A 19,269-nucleotide genomic window follows, 5' to 3' on the forward strand; every position below is an offset into this window, starting at 1 on the left:
AGATTTAAGTCATTTCGCCCAATAGACTTTAGCCAAGTCAAGTCATTTGAAACTGTGACTTGTTATTACAAAACTTTTGCGTGCACGTACAGGACAGCATCAGTCACAAGGAACAAATGGATTGTGGCAAGCAGAAAATGGTCTTTCTGGAACCGTTGGTGAAGTGAGTATGTCTGGGGTATCGATGCTTTTGAGGGGGTTTTAAAGGCAAAAAAACTTTTTCGCTAAATGTTTTTTCAATTTTATGATTTTCGAAAATAGGAAATGTAAAATTTTTGCTGTAAACTTAAACGAATATGTAAAACGTGAAACATTGAATCCCTTTGCAAACCCCTTAAAAGCATCACAAATAGACGAACCGTACGTACGTCTGCGTGTGTGTGTGTGCATCTGTTTGTCTGTGTGTGTATGCCTGTGTAAACACAAGTGTGTGAATCAACAACGCGGAAGAGACTGGTAAAATTGAGATAAGAAAAGTCGTAGATATATCTGTGCCACTGGTTTCAAAAAAGAAGAGATGTTACAAGGCAGCATTAAGAAAATTGTGGCCAGAATTTAAAACCAGTCGCTAGATGGCAGAAGAGTTGTTTCGCCACAAAATAAAATCGGTTTTATAAAAATATTCCAAAATTCTGGAAATCAAGGCCAATAAATTTCAAGCATGCAAGATAAAGGAGGACATTCGAATAAATGACTTCATACGCAGTTGGTAAGTTAAGTGCTGTTTATTTGCTATTTTCTATTAAAAGTTACCAGTACCCTGTATATAATAGCATGGAAATCAACTATTTATAAGCTAATGCTTTTAAATTTATATGAATTTAAATATTATATTCATTTATGCTATGTATCACTGTATCCCTGTCGCTAGTTTATGTTAACATGGTGAAGTAATCTATATTATACTAATTAAGAGGTAGCCTACACTTACTATATACATTACCTTGCCAAAATAATTTTTTTCTTGGTAATGGCATTGCTACTCGGTTTGAGAACGTTACCATAGATTTGTAAGCCTATATGTAGAGCTTTGAGGGCACTTAGCCTATGGTACAAATCGATCTTTGCTGGTTCGAAATTGTTTTTGTCGTCAGAAAAACACACATCGACAAATACAGCTGCGAATAAACACTAGACTAAAATCGTGCTTCACATTTTGAAAGAGCATATCCTTAACGGATTTTCGCTTGAATTGTTGGCGCAGAACTTTGACCAAACCAGTGGCGAGGAAGGCAACGGGTTCAGAAACAACGAGAGTTAAAGAAAGGTTAGTAAATCTGCTGTAATATTTAAGCTTTATGGAATTTTCAATTGATGAAATTAAAAACGTCTTCGTACAAACCGTTTATGGAAGTTTGGCGAACCGACTCTTTACAATAATATTGCCTATGAGGCAAAAACATGTGCCCTAAAAACTGAGAAAAACAACGTTAAGAAGAAGTCACAGAAAAGGGATCAGAAAGAATGAAAATACTTTTTCGGCCTTAATGTTTTTCGGGGCCAATGCTTCCACCATCAATTATAAACGTTCACGCGATATTAAATTTGAATATTTAGCGATCCATTCAAAGGTAGTGTATAATACCACTCACAAACCCACAATATATGGTTGGAAAATATTCCAACATATGCTATTCCACCTTTACATTCTCTTTTGGATTTCAGTTTGCGTCCTTATAAGTTTCGGATTCGGTACTGCGCATGCGCACGTCGGACTCCGGGCTCGGGTAGTCATTCGAAGTACTGACTCGAGTTCTGAGTCCCAAACCCGACTCCAGCGAAATGACCTTACCCCGTCGAGTCTCGAGTCCCCGCAGTTATTCATAATATAAAACAATCGCGGCAATCACGAAAGATGCAGTAAGGCGCATTTCTAGTACACAGCTTAAGGCCAATTAATCTTCACAGTTTGACTAAAAACAAACGTTTGCAAATAAACAGTTTTGGTTAATTGTATTATGAGTGATTTGTTTGTTCAAATAAACAAATGTTGCTCATGTGCGCGTAAATAAACGTTTTTATTTTTTGTTAAAAGCGCTTTCAAGTTTAAAAAGAATTAATTGCGAAACTTTGGAACGGAAAGAAGTGCGCCCAACTCCGAATCCGCAGCCCTGGCTTACGCCACCCAGCTTTAACAACTTTTCACACACGTGGCTTTCCCCGAAACTACATGGTTTCGTGTTACAAGCGATCCATTACCAACTGCCCATGTGTCAGCTGTTCTGCTGCTGTACAACGTTGGCTTTTCGCAACGCCGGGGTCAACTGTACGAATTTCGCAGCCTAACTCGACATTTGCCATGAAGTGCAGAATTAAAATTCGAAACATTTTTTTCGTTGAGCGAACGTTTTAAAAGCCGCGTTTGCGTTTTTTTCACGAGCCAGTTGAACAAAAAATTAACAACTTTTTAAATTCGTTGTTTTGATAGGCGTTTTTTACCGTGTCCTGATTAAGTTTTAGCTTTTACCTTTGCTGACCGGTTTGCCTTTTAGGCTACTTCAATTTGCGGTTAAGGCATGCAATTACAAGGGACGTTTAGCATTGTGCGGGCGGCGGAAACGACTTATTAAAATCTGATGCCGGGACTCAGGGACAGAAGAAAGGCGATCAATGGCGTTGCAGAAACCGGGGGAGTTTTTTTTGCTGCTGTTTCGAGGGGGTTTGGAGTAAAGTATGTTGCAGAGCAGTGTAGGTGGAGTAGTGCTATAACGTGGTAGATCAAAGTTGCGGCAGTTGATTGAATGCTTAAAGCTAAATTAGTTATATTTTTCGCGTCTGTTGTTGACTTACGTAAGTGTTGAGCACAGCAAAGTGCCGGTATTTTAATCCTAATAATTTCTGATACGACTAATATTAGAGTAAGTGAAACTTAACGTGTTGCAAACTATGGATTTGCAAGTTGATTTCTGCTGAGTAAAACAACGACCTTTGACAGTTTCTGATTGATATATATGGAATGCTTACCAAAATTGTATAATCCAAAACACTAACAAACAAAATACATTTGTGTTATGAATATTAAACAGTGGAAGTAGTAGCTGGTTATTATACGACTAGTCTACATTTTGAAAAGCTAGTGTTACAAACGTTCTCTGCATTAAGCGACCTCATTCGTGATTTCCGTTTTAATGTTAACTTTTTTCCGTTCAACGCAGAGGAAAGTATGATATGTTTCTAAAGGTTTGCATGTCAGCCGTGTTACAAACGACTATATATATATGGCCCTCTTTGTTTAGTTTTTTACTATACAGCGCCTGCGCAATGAGAAAATAGGCTAAAAGTGAATGGAAAATGGTCTTACGTCCTTTATGATTAATGTTCAGCCTGTTGTAGAACTTAACAGAAATCAGCCTACATTCATGGTTTTAAAAGACATAAATTTGGCCAATAATGGCTTCATCATTTTTTTATCAAAACTAAACAATCGTATGACTAATTTGTTAATGTGTAATTATCTTAATTAAAGACTATCTTATCAGAAAACCAATTGGTGACTATTTGGCGATGGCGATAAAGTTCTTCTAGTATCAACTATCCCTGAATGCACCTTAGGCCGACATGGCATGCACTTAAATCAAAAGCTGTGTCATGTAACTTCAGGCGCAGTGTTAAAGAAATCAACCTAAATATGTAGCGAACTTGCAATATGTCATGCCATGCCACAGGTGTATTGCAATTGAATCGGTTTAATTGCAGCAATCAGTTTAACTGTAGCAATCAGCGTGGGCCTGTATGGCTTTGTATTGGTAAATTTTGGCAGTTCGGTTAAAATGGCAAAAGCTATGAGATAAACAGAAGCACTGCTTTAAACTCAATTTCGCACGCGATTTGCAACAGGTGGGATTTAAAATTTATTTTCCTTGATGGAAAAAGTTCGTGAATAAGTATTGCAGTCTAAAGATTGTAGTAAGATGTGAAATTAACAGCCATGGTAGAATTAAGTAAAGTTAAGTCCAAGCTTAATGTAATGTTGAAAATTAAAACGTGTGCTCCAAAAGGGTAACATATTACCTATTGTACTGCTAGGTGTGTATCAATTTATTTCACTTTGTATATAACAAAATCAACCATATTTGTAAACTCCGGTAAAAATGAATAAAAGTTGGCTTGCACGTTTTCGAAAACGTCCGTCTGCCTTTTAAACTTTTAACTTTGCTTTGCATCTGATAATAGCTACAAAACCTGCATGAACTTTCACAGACCCAAAGTGAATGTTGTTTTGCGTGTGACTAATAGGTCTGTTTTAGCGCGGAAGGCGACCAACTGTTGCCGGGATATCCTAACACAACACACACCTCCGCTATGTGTGCGTGACTCATTACTGTTAACTGTTGGCAAGGTGCTTGATTGCCGATAATTATCATCCTACATATACAGGCAATGTTGCAATGATTAAAGACAATGACTTGTAAACTTGGAATTTAATCGACTTGACTAAACTATTTTAGACAAGTGACTTAAATAGAACTTAAGTTTAGAACTTGTTTACCGTTTATTTTGAAGGACAATCACTTGACTTGGACTTATTTTGCTATTTGTTAAAAATGAGGGTTTTTTTTGTTTTTTTTAGTGTTTCCAGAAGCATTTTATTTTACCCAATGACAAAGTTTGCCATTTAACTAGCATTTGTGTACAGACCACAAGAACAATTTCAGGGAAGTTGTGAAAAGTATTTACATCGAAGGGCAATATTTACAGTCCTGCATATTTTACAGCCCGCGTATTTTACGCTATAAAAAAGATTAAGTTGAGATTAAAAAGCGTTAAGGTAATAATTTCAGTTGCTTTACACATCAGTAAAATTACTCGCTCACCAACTATCCCAAACCAGTATTATCCGCAAGTAATTTCCTGTTAAAAACTAACTTTCCTGTGAAAAACAAACAAAGATATAAAATAGGTAACCTCCAATGATAACACGAACAGATTTAGTAAAACATTGGGCCATTCGGAAGTTTGACATGTTGTATTCCTAAAAAGTATATGTTTCTTAGGAGCAAAATAATTGTGTAACTTTAGATACTGTGAAACTATCCAATACCCTAATTTCCTGTAAAAAAACAACAGCAAAATTTAACCCGTGACCTCTCATGCTACTGAATTGACTGCTTCAGTCAAACAATATAGGCTCCGGTGTCAAGCAATGAGTGTTGCAATTACGTTGCGATTCCCACAATGGCTGATAGTTTTCAGGACACAAGCCGATCAATTGAGTCTTTCCTGAACTTGTGAATTCGCTGAAATGTGGCGGACGCCAATCAAATTTCGTCATCTTTCGGTTGCCATATTCTGGCTCAAGTATTGTAGGATTTGAACCCATGTGTACCATCGCGAGGTGTGTAGTGGTGCAACTAGGATTCTTATGGAACAAGTGACTTTTTTTGGTATTTTTGTATTGAAATAAGTTTTGGTTAACGTTTGGAAAGTAAATTTTAAAGAAATAATTTTGAATATATGAGATAAAGATTAAGATTTCCCTTTCAGTTTAAAAGGTTCCACTCTTCAACAAATACTGTACTGTGGCCAATTTTAAGAATTGTTATTTTTAATATGTGTAAGTTATTAAAAGGGCATAATAAGACTGTATTTCGCTATAGAATATAATTCCAGTTGCTGCGATAAGGCGCATTTTGACATTGACATTTAATTTTAAAAGGTTATTCTCAGGAATAATTGATATGCAAAATGTCAATAGCATCAATAATTCTACAAAAGCGATAACAATACACTGTTCTTTGTAAATAGTTGGTTTTTAAATATCTGTAAGTTTACTGAAAGGACAGTAGGACTGAATATCGCCCTTGGATAGGATTCCAGTTGCTGAGATAAGGCTTATTTCGACATTGACATTCACTATTAAAAAGTTAATCTCAGAATAAGTTGTTATGCAGGGCGTCAAAATTGAAATAGCTACTACATTCTACACAAGCGTTAACAATACACTGTGCGTTGAAAATAGTTGTTTTTTAAATATCTGTAAGTTTACTGAAAGGACAGTAGGACTGCATTTCGCCCTTGGATAGGATTCCAGTTGCTGAGATATGGCTCATTTCGACATTGGCATTCAATACTGAAAGTTTAATCTCAGAAAAAGCTGAAGAAGTTTTAATAGCTGCACAAGCGTTAACAATACACTGTTCTTTGTAAATAGTTGCCCTTTGTGCCTTGAATTGCTTTGTCTGCTCGAAATATTTGCTTAAGAAGCGGATTCTGGGTGTGACTTGTTTTGTACACGTTGATGAGCCAGATGTTTCATAGCGTTAGCGAAACTTGGAAATTCAATTTGCCACAAATTTACCGTCAGTAGTTCCTATTATTTTTCGATCTACAAGGCTTATTATTAAGGAGGACTCCAGCCTAAGACTGAAATAAGAACAACATCAACGTCGGAATGAAACACTGTTCGGAATAATACCAAAACAGAACCTAATAGTTGTAATAACGTCTAAAATCCTATTCAGACCATCTTAGGTTTTATTCTGTTGTTGTGGTTATTACTGCGTTATTCACTTTATAATGTTGTTGGTCTTAATAATATAGTATAATTAAGTAGACTATTCTGATTTAGATTTTGTTGCTTTTAGATTTTATTGTGTGTTCCCTTTTTTTAACTAAATGAACACATCAGTTTAAGTATCCCAGGGTAATATGTTAATTAGGTTGTTTTGCTTCGTTTTACCACGCGGTTTTGTCCTTTGGACCAAAAACCCACTGCGGGTTACTGGGAAAAAAGGCAAGCCGTAGCATTTGGGGCCATATGGGCTGAGGCGCCAAATCATACCGGAGATAGGAGGTTATGTGGAGGCGATTAAACAACAATTCAAGCACTATCAGCGGCTAATAGAGACAGCGCAGCAAAAGCTAGAACGCTATGTTGAATTGCCGGTCTTTAAGACTTTGTTGTGTTGTTTGGCAGTGTTTAAAAAGCGGTGTTAGTAGTAGTAGAGTGCTGTAACATTCTGATAGGTCTGTCAGTCAAACTTGTCGAGGAAAAATGTCAGCTATACGAATCGAAACGTTTGCAGTCTGGTTATGTTGCGTTTTATTTCGCAAGCCCGGTTCGTTGAATTGAGTTAGCCAAAGGTTTCGAGTTTGAGATTTTAAACATTCTTTGTGCGAATAGAATAGGATTTTTCGAAGAGTAAAAAGAAGATGCATAAAATAGTTGTTTACAAAATGTCCTCCACGTTAAACAAACTACAAGGTATAAATATGCTTTCGGGTATAGAGGATTAGCATTACGACTTATTCTTAAAGTTTGCGACGATATAGTTCTTTAAAGGTTTGAACTTTTGCATAAAGGAGTATCACTACTAGTGCGACTATTAACACATATACTGAAAAATTCAAATTAACAAATCGTAGTCACGATATGTAAGTCTAGCTTGGCTAAATTTAGCATAATTTATTAAATAGAAACTTAAAAATCACAACCCAGCTTGATCAAGTAAACGATTTTTTATATTGAATTACGCGAGGCAGCAATGAAGAGTAACAATTCTGGTTAAGTCAGTTATATATTTTTAAACTGAAATATGTCTTAAAAAATGTGCACGCTATTAGAGAATATTATACTTGTCCACTTGCAGAGAAAGTCATTAATTTTATTATTTTCAGTGGCGGATTTTGGAACGATTTTTTTCATACTTAAGAACATATTTAATTTTGGAACGTTCGGTGACCAACAATGGCAATGTAATACTATTAAATGCTCTACTCGTTTTTTGCAGATTGAAACACACTTTAGCCATACTATTCGTGTCCAGTCCGTTTCAAAGTCATTTTAGCTGACAATAGGATACTTGGAAATCAGTAGCAGTACGATTTGCTGACGGTTTTCCGCGCTGTGCTAAACAGTGACTGCTATAGTGGGCAGGAAAGACTGATGAAAGAAATCCGTCGTAGTGCGCAGAGGAAACGCATTGCGGCAGCATAATTGAACGCACTGTTCTGCCAGACACACCCCCAGTTAAACGGTAAGTGGAAGGAACAAGCAGTGCTGTTTTCGTTTGCCGAGATTTAATTGTTCGGGGCGCTTAGGTGGCACATATAGCTGCCTAAGTTTCTTGGATTATTGCTAATGCTCGTTTCGTTTAGTGCCTATAGCTTTGTAGCAAAATGGTTGGAGGTTGTAGTAAGACGCAATAAGAATATCAAAGCCCATACACAAGTAGGTAGCATTTTGAACGTTTCGAATAACTTTATTTTCAACATCTTGGATGTTGATATTCTTATTAGAGCCTATATTATTTTGTGGAAAGTCAGAAAATTGTAGAAGCGTCGAGAGCGTTATAGCATGAATATAGCAAACCCTAATTGTAAATAAAAGTCCGTGTTGATTTTGCCTAACGCTTAATATTGTTAGAAGGCAACAGTTACAATAGATCTAGCTGAGCAATAGGGCATACGACGGTAGTAGTGAGAAAGAAACGGGATTAATGATCATTTCGTCATATATGCAAGGAGATGGTCTCTTATGGGAGTTTGCATTGTGTTCAAATTATTCATTTCTTTATATGTGAAAGCTAGGTGGCTCTTTGCTTTTAACAAAGTAAACAATGCGGCTTTAGGTCTCTTACTGGTTGGCCAGCCATGCGCCAGGTTTTCAAATACGCCAAGGAAATTTTGTAAGTTGGTAAAATTTGCTTTGCTTAACACAGGTGGACGTGCTGGCTTGCACGTGGAAGTTGAATGCACATTGTAAATAAGATATTGTAGTAATATGGTGTTCCCTATCACCTTGTCGCGTAGTAAGGTTTCTCAAATTTTAATTGTATTTGATTATAGTATTGCTCAAAGCTAAAACTAAGTGTGATAGAACGAGGTTTCAAAAAAAAATCACTGCACTGCACTTTTTCATTGTGATGATGGACACAAATTTCAAACCAAACAAACGTTTTTTTTGCGTTTGCACGACGCTAAACCACATTCGTCAAAAAAATATTAGACCAATATTTAACGACAAAAACCGTGGGTTCACAGTTGTCAGCGTTGTTACAACGAAATGCATAAAAACTACACTTTTAAACTACATAATTTCCATAAATAATAAATATAGGTGTACACCAGAAGAGCGATTTATATTTATTGATATGTTGCCTGGTGGAGCTAACTCTATACATAATTTCCAGTTAAATTTATTACATCCCGCCGGGACTATTCTTAGTTAGGTTTTGGCCCGCGCCAAGGAAAGGGTGAGGTAAAAACTATAGGCATGTAAATAATGCAAAAAAGATCAGTTTGAATCCACAGATTTTGTAGGTAGAAGGGAAAAACTGACTTGACTTGTACTTGAGTTTTTTTGCAAATGGTTTTACTGGGGTTTCAGTCATTTGAAAATGACTTGATAACAACGCTGATTATTCCAGTTTCTCTTTTTCGCTCTCGTTTGAAACCTCTGGCATTTTACGCATCCGACAGTCGAACGAGTTAAATATAGCCTTGCAGGTGGAAGTGGCTGAAAGGAAGTGAGCTAACCTTGCGTTTTCAACACCAGCAAACTATTAATCGTTGTTTTCGGTTTTGCCCTACTATGCCACTTCGACAAATGACTGACGCACTTTTTTCCAAATTTCTCTTGCAACTTTAGCAGTTTAGAAAGGCCAAAAAGCCGCTGATAGTATCTTTTGTTTTAGTACTGCTGAAAGAATGCTATAGGTGAACATAGGGGTGTATAGGAACCAATGCTAACAAGGTGGTGATTGGTTAAAGGAATGAAAAAAACTTTTGTACAGGGTTAAACATTGGAGTGTTGATTTTTATGGTATTATGTAACCAACCTACATGTCCCACTTGTCGTTTATTTAGGACCATATTTTTTCGTGCAATACATCGTTAAAATTACTCCAATAACCACAAATCTTATTTATCGGTTGCTGAAACGTTTTTAACTAAATTCATTTGACTGAACGACTTAAGTCAATTTTAAAGTAATTTTCCAAAACACTTAAGTCAAGTCAGACCATTTTAGCAAAATGACTTTAGTCAAGTCATTTAAAAACAGTGACTTAAGTGTACCAACTGTCATACGGAATGACAACTGAAACGTACGTATATAACGTGTATTCTGTGATCAAGCCCTTCAGGTGTCGTAGGCTACTGGCCAACAACTGAAGTGTATACTTCATACACAATGCGCATTAAACTATAATCCTGCTCAGGCTAACTGATTTCAGTAAGCCTTTTTGAAGACATCTTACGGAAATTACGCTCGTTTTTGCGCTAAGCCGAATCTTTAACTAAATTTAAGGCTGCGTTTTGTTTTTTGTCTTATCTAGAAAGAAACAAGTCACACAAGGGGGGGTGCAGTAGGCCGCGCCAAACGCTGAAAGACACTTGTGGGAAGGCTGCGTTTGCGCGAAAAACGCGAAAAACAGCAACAAGACCCCAAAAAGGCGCAATGCGGGTCGAAAAAACGCCTTTGAAATGGAAAAACTGTACAGCCGGCGTTGCTTTTTTGCTTGGAGCCTTACTGATAATTCTCCAGTGTCGGGTCGCAGACTGTTTCAACGTATTCGCCCACAACGTGGAGTACTTGAGGCCCCCTGGGGTCAAGGGAAGGTCAAAATTCGGCGCCGACCAGAGCCCGGACTTTTTCGGCTACAGCTTCGCTGTCAGAATAAAGAAAACCAAGTTGGGACAACGCGCCACGTGAGTAGCGCTTCGGGGGAATTTTTTTGCTTAAAACTTTTCGAAATTTTAAGCTAATATAACTTTTGACAATAACAGTATATCAGCTAAATATAATCAAGGGAGTCGAACCATTTGACTTTTCTGGGTAAGGTTCGGTTTTGGTTCAACGATATTTTCGAATTCCGGTTTCCAAGTTCCGGTTCCACTTCGGTTCGATATTCGACCATTGTTATTTCAAAATCAGTTTATATGTTTTGGTTCGGATACAACACAAGTTGTGTTACACCTAAAATGTGGTCAATAAATTTAGAAAATAATTATTGAATACTCGTATATGATCTAAGTTTCGTAGCGTATCAAAAAATTTAACAAGCAATTTATTATTGAAATATCTGAAAAATAAAAATCAACGTTTTATTTAAAGAATATTATTTTTTTTCTTGAAATTTACGGCATAACTTGACTCTGTAAAATACAAGTTGTGACGTCATGCTGAAGTTACCAGGTTTCTTGACAGGTTCGGTTAAGGTTCAGCTTCTTTTAAAATATTCCTAAAATCTTACAACACCGCTTAATAAAGTTCCGGTTCGGGTCCGATTGACTCCCTGAATAATTAATCTACTTGTATTTCAACAGCTTTCTCATGGGCTCCCCATACTCAATGAGAGGTAGGTTACCGTCGGATGAGAGCACGCTTGATGTGATCGAGCATCCGGGGAGCCTCTATCGTTGCGCCATTGTCCTGAGCGCAACGGGGTCCTCCAAGTCCCACAAATGCCGCCCAGCGTCCCCCGTACCCCGGGTTACCCCACGGGCGAAGGGAGGGAAAGCCCCTTTACTGACAGGGGGCGACGCGATGGGGTTAATTATCGCCGAAGACCCCTTCGAAGATAAACTAACGGTGAGAAATATTGTTAGACTGTAATCAGGACGACTGTAACTACCACAGGAACTCCTTGGAGATAATCAAATTGCAATGTTTTGATGTAAAATATGTTGCAAAATTTTGAAGATAAACTTACGGTGAGAGTTGTATAGCCAGGGCTGCCGCGTCGTCCTAATTTGTCCTTCTTTTATCAATCTTTTTCCGCAAGACCCTTATACTAAGCGTTAGCTAACGGTGAGAAATATTGTTAGACTGCAATAAGGGCTATAACTATACCCTTGGGGCCCCCAGGACAAAAGGGCCTTTGGTTGCTATGTTTTCATTTAAAATATGTTGCAGAACTATACTGAAATCGGTATTGTTTCGTTTTACACGTATAATTACTCTGCAGTAGTTTCGTTTTTGTTAATTTTTTACTTTCTTAAAGCCAAAATACTTACTTTCTTAAAGCCAAATTTCAGTCATTTTTTCTCTTATTGAGCCCGAATTTTAGTTTTCGCAATTAGAAAATATTGAATCATTTTCAATATAGTAAGAAAGCACTGATTCTAATCGGCTTGGATATTCCTACCATGTCTAACTTTGTTTTAATCTCTAATATTGTATTTCCAACTCATGTTTTAGGCTTGTGCTCCGACACGGCGTTTAAATTGTTCGAGCGTTTACCTTACGACTGGCGCGTGTTATGACACCGACGACACCGGAAAAACCTGGACCAAGTCCACAAAACAGGCCAGCGATAGTAAGTTTTTCTAATAACATTTGTAAGATATAGTTAAAGGCCTAAAATCAACAATACTTATATTAGACGATATTAAGCTTTATGGGTCATTATGTTTGCTGATTTGTCAAATTTGGCCTTCCTTTTTTAAAAAAAATATGATGACATTAAATCTGATTATTTTAGACCGACTCATACCGTGCCACTCTTTGTCAAATGATTTAAAAGTCCTTTCAAATTAAATTATAACTCCTAAAAATTAAGGTTACAGAAAATTTCTACAGCATGAAACACCTAAGTGGGAATTTAATTAAAATACAAGCCTGTGGCAAAATATATACAAAAAAAATAAGAAAAACAAGCATTTTACTTAAATCAGAACCGTCTCCGACAAGTTAAGTCCAATTTTAATTCGTTTGACCATGTCCAATGGTACATGTTGGCTTGGATATAATCCAGTGTTAAAGGTAAGACAAAACGGTCAAAAACACCGTTCCATTTAGGTACGTCTTGTTCTATTTTCCAGGCATTATTCGTTTTTTACCAAAGCAGCCTCTTTGAACGTATGTAAACTAGACACCATTTGAATATTTCTGCACTACATTGAGCAAGATACCTTTTTTTTGACGTTCCGGTATGACGTAGCTTTGTGACGCCATTCCTAAAAATATTTATGCTTTGCGGGAAAAAAATATTCTACTTTAACCCCTGATATAACCAGAGTGTCCCATGGAGCATTTGGACCTTTTCACGGTCCTCGACGGTTCCGCCTCGGTTAAGCCAGACAACTTCGTGTCAGTGAAGAACTGGGTGAAACATCTCACTTCCAACTTCGACATTAACTCGACCGCATTCGGAGTAGTTCAGTACTCGCACTGGCAAAAGGGCACGTAAGTACTCGACTATATATTCATACTATTTCGTAATAGTTTGGACGAAAATGCACCCAACAACTTGTTTTGTTTTTTGAGAACGATTCATACTCAACTACCTGTGCTGGTTAGGGCAGAAGTTCTTAAACTGGGGTCCATGGGCCACTTGGGGGTATATGGACTAGTTAAGGGCTCCACGAAGGCCTAAATGAAAAATTAGTGTATTTTCGAAAAGAAATTAATTTTTCAAAGAAAATAGTTTAATTTGAAAATAAAACGTCTTTGAACTGAATGTATTTATACTCCATTTCACTTTTTAAACCGGAAACAGAAGATTTCCGAAGTCTATTGCTATTGTGACGTCAATTTATGACGCCATTTCTAAAAAGTTCTTGTCTATCCTGGTCCACGTGTAGCAAAGAATTTTGGGAGGTTCAACGGTAAAAAAAAGTTTAGGTACTCCTGCCGTATGTTTCCAATCAGTGCTCTGTACTTCTGCCAATGCGTGATTCTATTTTATCAGACCGATGGAGAAACAGCCATATATGAAGGTGGAAATTAAGCTTGGAGAATTCAAGACTCGGTCGTCGTTCGACGTAAGTCTTTTTTGTGTTTTAACTTAAATATACTCTGTTAAATATGCTTAGTCGTACAGTCGCGCACGAAAGTATAGTGGGCTGAATGTTAACACCTGTAATGTTAGTTCAAATTGGTCTTACATTCACTTAAGTTTTTCCATAAAAACGACTATGTTTACTTTATTATTTTGAAAACGAAATAGTGACTTTAGATATTTTAAGCAGAGCCCGGACAAATGTTAGATTTCGTCGAGTCTCGAGTTCGGCTCCGACTTTACAGTTTGCATTTTACAAATTTGCGTAATTGAAATAAGGTTAATAGTATATTATAATATACAGCAATCCACTTATAGGGTTTTTAAATAATTAATCTATCCAACCACACTACAATTTTCACAATATGCTGTTCCACCTTTATAATTTGCGGTTCGCGGCCTAATCAGTTTCGAAATTTGGTACTGCGCATGCGCACGTCCTACTCGGGACTCGGGTAGTCTTACGGAACTTTACTTTAACGTAATCTTACCCGAGTCCCGAGTCCGACTCCAGTAAAGCAAAACGACTCCGTTGAGTTCTCAATAGAACCCCGACTCTCTAATACCAGAGTGTAACAGCCACTTTTCTTTCTTTTTGTCTGGCTTTTACCCAATATTTCCTAGTTTATGATCAGATATAGTTTAGGTTACATTATATTACAAATAAAACCTGTGTATTGTTTTTTCGATCAAAATCGTCTCCTTTAAAACTTGTATTAGGCCATCGTACAGTTTTACTGGCTCAAAAAAAATAGTATTTCTCTAATAAATATACAAAGCACTTGACACAGTTTTTTTGACTTTGATATATACTTGTTAGTACGTTTTTACATCAAATCGTTGTTAAAAGCTTTGTTTATTTTGCAATCACCCTCATAAAAATGTACAAGTCGTAAAAAAACGCTGACAGCTCAAGTCGAGAGCAAGAGTAGAAGGCTACAATAGTTTGCGCCGACAGAAATAGTTGAAAAACCCACCCATTTGCAGGTGTTATCGCTCGAAACCGAATTTTCCTTTAATTTGCAAGCAACATGTTTTCGTGGTTTTATGTATTTAGGAACACTAAACACGGATCTGTTCATTATCTTCAGTAGAAAGAGAGTGGCCCAAATAATAGATAAAAGATTTATGTATTGTTTTTCAATTTATCAATATTACTTGTGTGTTGTGTATAAAAGTTTTTCTTTCTCTAAGGACTAATTTTGTAAATAGTTCGAATTGAATCGCAAAAACGGTGCAGTTGACTCAATGTACCTTCCGTCTTTTTTTTTTTATCTATTTATTTTTTTACCTTCCGTCTGTCGCTACACATCCTGGAACAAACTACTATAATTTTATTTGTAAACTTTCTCTTGTGTTCTAGTTGTTGCGGTTCCAAAAATAAAATCTATCTATTTTTTAGGATGCGATTGACAACATAGAGTATCAGAGTTTTACCACCAACACTGCACACGCCATTAACCTGACGGTCGGAGAATTTGAGCGTTCGCCCCAAGTCGACAACCCGGGAAATCGCAAAGTCATGGTCCTGCTCACCGACGGAAAGTGAGTGACTCAGCAAATCCGAAATCGTCTCGTGTCGTTCGACTTTTTAGCGCTCCCATAAAGCCAATTTAGACAGATAACTCTACATAGCTTGTATGTTTTCTGTTTTGTTTCAAAAAAATCAACAACGAAATTTGAAAATAAAACTTGTTATAATATTTTTGCATAAAAAGCCTCAAAAATGTATCAAATACAATTACTGCCTAACTATCAAACACAACTAAAAAATAACTCTACACAACTTGTACACAAAATTTGAAAAAAAATAAACATATATTTTAGTTACATTAGGGTGGTGTCGTTCACGAAACGATGTCAAATTTATTTGTTCATGCATTTTTGTAACTATTTTTTTTGATTGTTTTTTCACAGTAACTCTATGCCACATGTCAAGTTGTCACATGTGTGTTGTTAAGGCCGTACTTTCCGCCTTACATGTCGGGATCGTTATCGGAATAAACTTTAACGTATCAAATAATAGAAAATAAACGTTTCTTTTAGGTCTACTGACTCCGAGTACCTCGAAGACTCGGCCAAGTACGCTCGTTCAAAAGGAATCACAACTTACGCCGTAGGTGTTGGGAATTCACTCAGATCCGAACTGGAGGTGAGTAGCAAGATGCTCTATATCAGGTGCAGACATATTCCAACTAGTTGATGGCGTCGAATATGTGTTTCGTCATTACAGTAGCTGTTGCACACAAGCTGAACATTAAAATTACCAATTGTTGTCTGGAGAAGCCTATAGTAAAGCCTTCTTTGACGTAACGAATTAAATTCCATAGCTGGCTTGGAATGCAATTAACGCCCAAAATGTTTAAAAAGTGTTCTTGTAAGTTACCGAATCAGTCGATCGAGTGTCTCTAAAAAATATTTTTCAGTCGATAGCAATCGATCATAGGTTGGCTACACCTGGTCTATAGCGTATGGACGGAAACGAAACGCGCGTTTTTTTGCTTGCAGGTCATCGCTGGAGATCCTGAGCGTGTTATGAAGCTGGACAACTTTGATGACCTCGATGCGATCGTAGATCAGCTCAAGAAAAAAATCACCGGATTTCTCGAAGGTGGATAAACAATATTTTTACATGATACACTGAAATTTGCGAAATAGCGGTGCAAAAAGCGGTTTCCAAACTCGGTACCGTGAGAAAAAGTTGACAGTACAGCACGCGTGTTGACTTTCATCTCAGGAAAAAAAACAACGATTTTCTCAAATGTGGAGATTGCACGTTTAATTTAAATTAAGTCGAAAATTTTATAAAAAACAACCAGGATTTAAGAAATCACGGTACAAAGAACGGTTCTCCAACTCTGTGACGTGAGAAAGTTAAAGGGTCCCGCACCACTCTGTTTAAATTAACTGACTGATAAATTGTTTAGCTGGAAACCTTGCTGGTTGAATTTTAAAATGAATAATTTGACAGATTCTTCACTAGTTTTTTTTCCGTGGTGCCGTTCCGAGGCTCAATCATGCCAAATAGGGATGTCCGATAATATCGGATCGGATACCCGATATCCGGTGGTAGTATCGATACTGGTTCGATACTAGGGCGGTATCGGTACCGATCCGATACTCAACTAATTTAGGAATTTTAGGCATGAGTTGCTCCGAATGCAGCATTTTCTACCTAAAAGTTAAGTTCATCAAAAAGTAGTAGTTCAACAACTGGAGGTAACTAAATTTATTAAAGTTGGAGCAAGATTTGCTCTAATAACCGGGAAAAATTACCTTTCAACGCTGTAATTTAACCTATTTTGTATTTTTGTAATGATATGTGTTTTCACAGGGGGCGGAAATCAAACGAACGAGTTACTTCAAGCAGAATCGGGATTCTCGTCTACCTACGGACGCGTGAGTATTTACAAGTCCCTGAGGGTTGATTGCGTTGCTGCAGTGTGATCTTGGCGCTGTGTTTGTGTGTCTGTATATCTGTGTGTATGAGGGAGTGCGGAAAAAGCGAAAGCGTAGGGCCTGGAAAACAACAAAAGAAAATCGTCAAAAGACGAAGAAAGAAGAAAAACGCTCTGTGATAAAGCTCCAGGTATTTCCTGCTCGCCTCACAGGTAGGAAATTAGTTTTTGCGTTCGAAGGCAGCTTTAACTTTATATTGAAGCAACTCTTTGTGTTTCGTCAGTTTTTTTTAGGATTTTTATCACCCAAGATGCAAGAAACCGCTTTTCAACATTTTCAAGTTTTCGCCATCTACTCCCCATCAAACACTGGACTTTTTTCTGGATAATCCCAAATGGTAAGGCCTTTGCAGTTATAGGCTGCTGTAGGGCAGTACTGTCTAAATCTGGAAACCTGATAAAGGCCTGTTTCGTTCAGATATGTTTATTTTTTGTTTTTTCGTAAATGTTAATTTGTTTTTGCATCTAAAGTACTCTGTTTGGCAAGCGCACAAGCTCAATCTATATAATCGCTGTCAAATTTAACCAAACTTTAAAATAATAATTTTGAAGCTACACCTGTAAAACCTTGTCTTAGTAACAAAACGAAGGTAAAGAATGGATAACATCTGTTAAGAATTCAAACCAGGGCACGCGTTTACTTGATTCTAATTGATTTGCAAGCGTTAAATATAATTCGCGTTATCAATAGGGTTATTGCTTTGCGGTCTATTGAAATATTGAGCAAACCACATTTACATCGATTTCATGATGGGCTGTGGTTTTTGAAACCGTTCAGCATTATAGTAGGCCTATTTTTCTTTTTTTTTAACCACAAAGAGAGTGCTTTTCGCGAATCGCGAGGCCCATTCCCTTCTGTAATGCAACTAGATTGCACAACAAATTTAATCAGAATCCTTTGCGATATGTTTAAGTTTTTATAAACAAACTCAAAACTGTGGCTTAAATTCATATTGTTTTAATCTGGTTATAAATACAATATCGGCTCTTCCACAAACAAATGCGACTGCCTTTAACAACAATAAAAACATGTCAACCCGACAAAACAGTTAAACTGTTGATCCGCCTGCTATAAATTAGTGGTTCTCAACCTGTGGTCTATCTACCACTAGTGTTAACGCGAGGACGTTCCAGCTTGTACATTACCAGTTTCAGGTGCCATGCAAAGTTTACGACATAATTAGGCATGTATGTTTTGAATTATTTATACGGGATATCGAGCAAAATGTATTTTACTAATCAATTTCTCTGTTTAAAATCACAATACGTTTTGCAGAAAAACGCGAGAGGGGGCAGGATCAACGAATTCGGCGGTCATCAAGCAACATCTTTAACCCGAATGCGACAACAAAACTGTTAAACATTACATTCATATATATATATATACTATAAATTATACGACATAGATGTTTAATATTCTCGTCCTCAATCCGTAAATGTCAATGGTTTCGCATTTTGTGTTTGCTTTTGTTTATTTCCGTTATTCTGCTGTTTAGCCAGTGGTTTTCAACCTTGTTTGCCGCGTGTCAGCCGTATACTATAGTTTTACTGTCACTGCATATCACTGCTTTTACAAAATCCATTTTACCTAAAAATGTTTATGTTTATTAAATCCAAAAAACTTAACTACGGAACCTTGTTAAATCGCTAGCCGCAGATTTTCAATTATAGGTTAGTTAATGGGGGCAAAGATAGAATAGAACTTACGGTGGCCAAACAAATATTTCAACTGCTGTAATAAAAAAAAAAATTTACACTGATTTTCTAAGTTTGACTCAATGGCAGCCACTTGGCGGGCATAACCCTTTATTTCAACCCGTATCTAGGGATTATTGTCAACTAAAAATCTGTGATCTACTTACCGTAAGAGTGCAAATAGCATCATATGGAATACTAATATTTTTTTAAAACCTCACTAAGGGTAAATTATTTACGTTTATTATAAAGATTTATTGAACACCCCCACAAAACGCTATAAGTTTGCTGAACCATGTGTGCGGCAACGATTCTACATCTTGCTCCAACTTTCAACGATTATTCTACAAATAATTCAGTCATTAAACGCGTGGTGTTGGTGAACTTACTTA

At 36.9% G+C, this 19,269-nt stretch overlaps 1 protein-coding gene across 2 annotated transcripts; it reads left to right on the forward strand.

Moving 5' to 3' along the window:
• The first annotated feature begins 1,135 nt into the window (after positions 1-1,135).
• On the forward strand, positions 1,136-19,085 carry LOC146133709 (integrin alpha-M-like). 2 transcript variants are annotated; one of them, XM_083397052.1, is made up of 11 exons: positions 1,136-1,267; positions 10,278-10,650; positions 11,269-11,533; positions 12,143-12,260; positions 12,961-13,129; positions 13,635-13,707; positions 15,127-15,269; positions 15,771-15,876; positions 16,233-16,335; positions 17,059-17,520; positions 18,459-19,085. In XM_083397052.1, the coding sequence occupies exons 2-10, from the start codon at positions 10,400-10,402 to the stop codon at positions 17,169-17,171; spliced, it is 1,341 nt and encodes a 446-aa protein (XP_083253178.1). In that variant the 5' UTR covers positions 1,136-1,267; positions 10,278-10,399; the 3' UTR covers positions 17,172-17,520; positions 18,459-19,085. The 2 variants fall into 2 exon arrangements, with proteins under 2 accessions (XP_083253178.1, XP_083253177.1); XM_083397051.1 differs by lacking the exon at positions 1,136-1,267 and adding an exon at positions 7,737-7,976.
• The last annotated feature ends 184 nt before the right edge of the window (positions 19,086-19,269 follow it).

The sequence above is a fragment of the Ascidiella aspersa genome, chromosome 9 (genome assembly GCF_963924565.1).
Source record: "Ascidiella aspersa chromosome 9, kaAscAspe10.2, whole genome shotgun sequence".
Lineage (NCBI taxonomy): Eukaryota > Metazoa > Chordata > Ascidiacea > Phlebobranchia > Ascidiidae > Ascidiella > Ascidiella aspersa.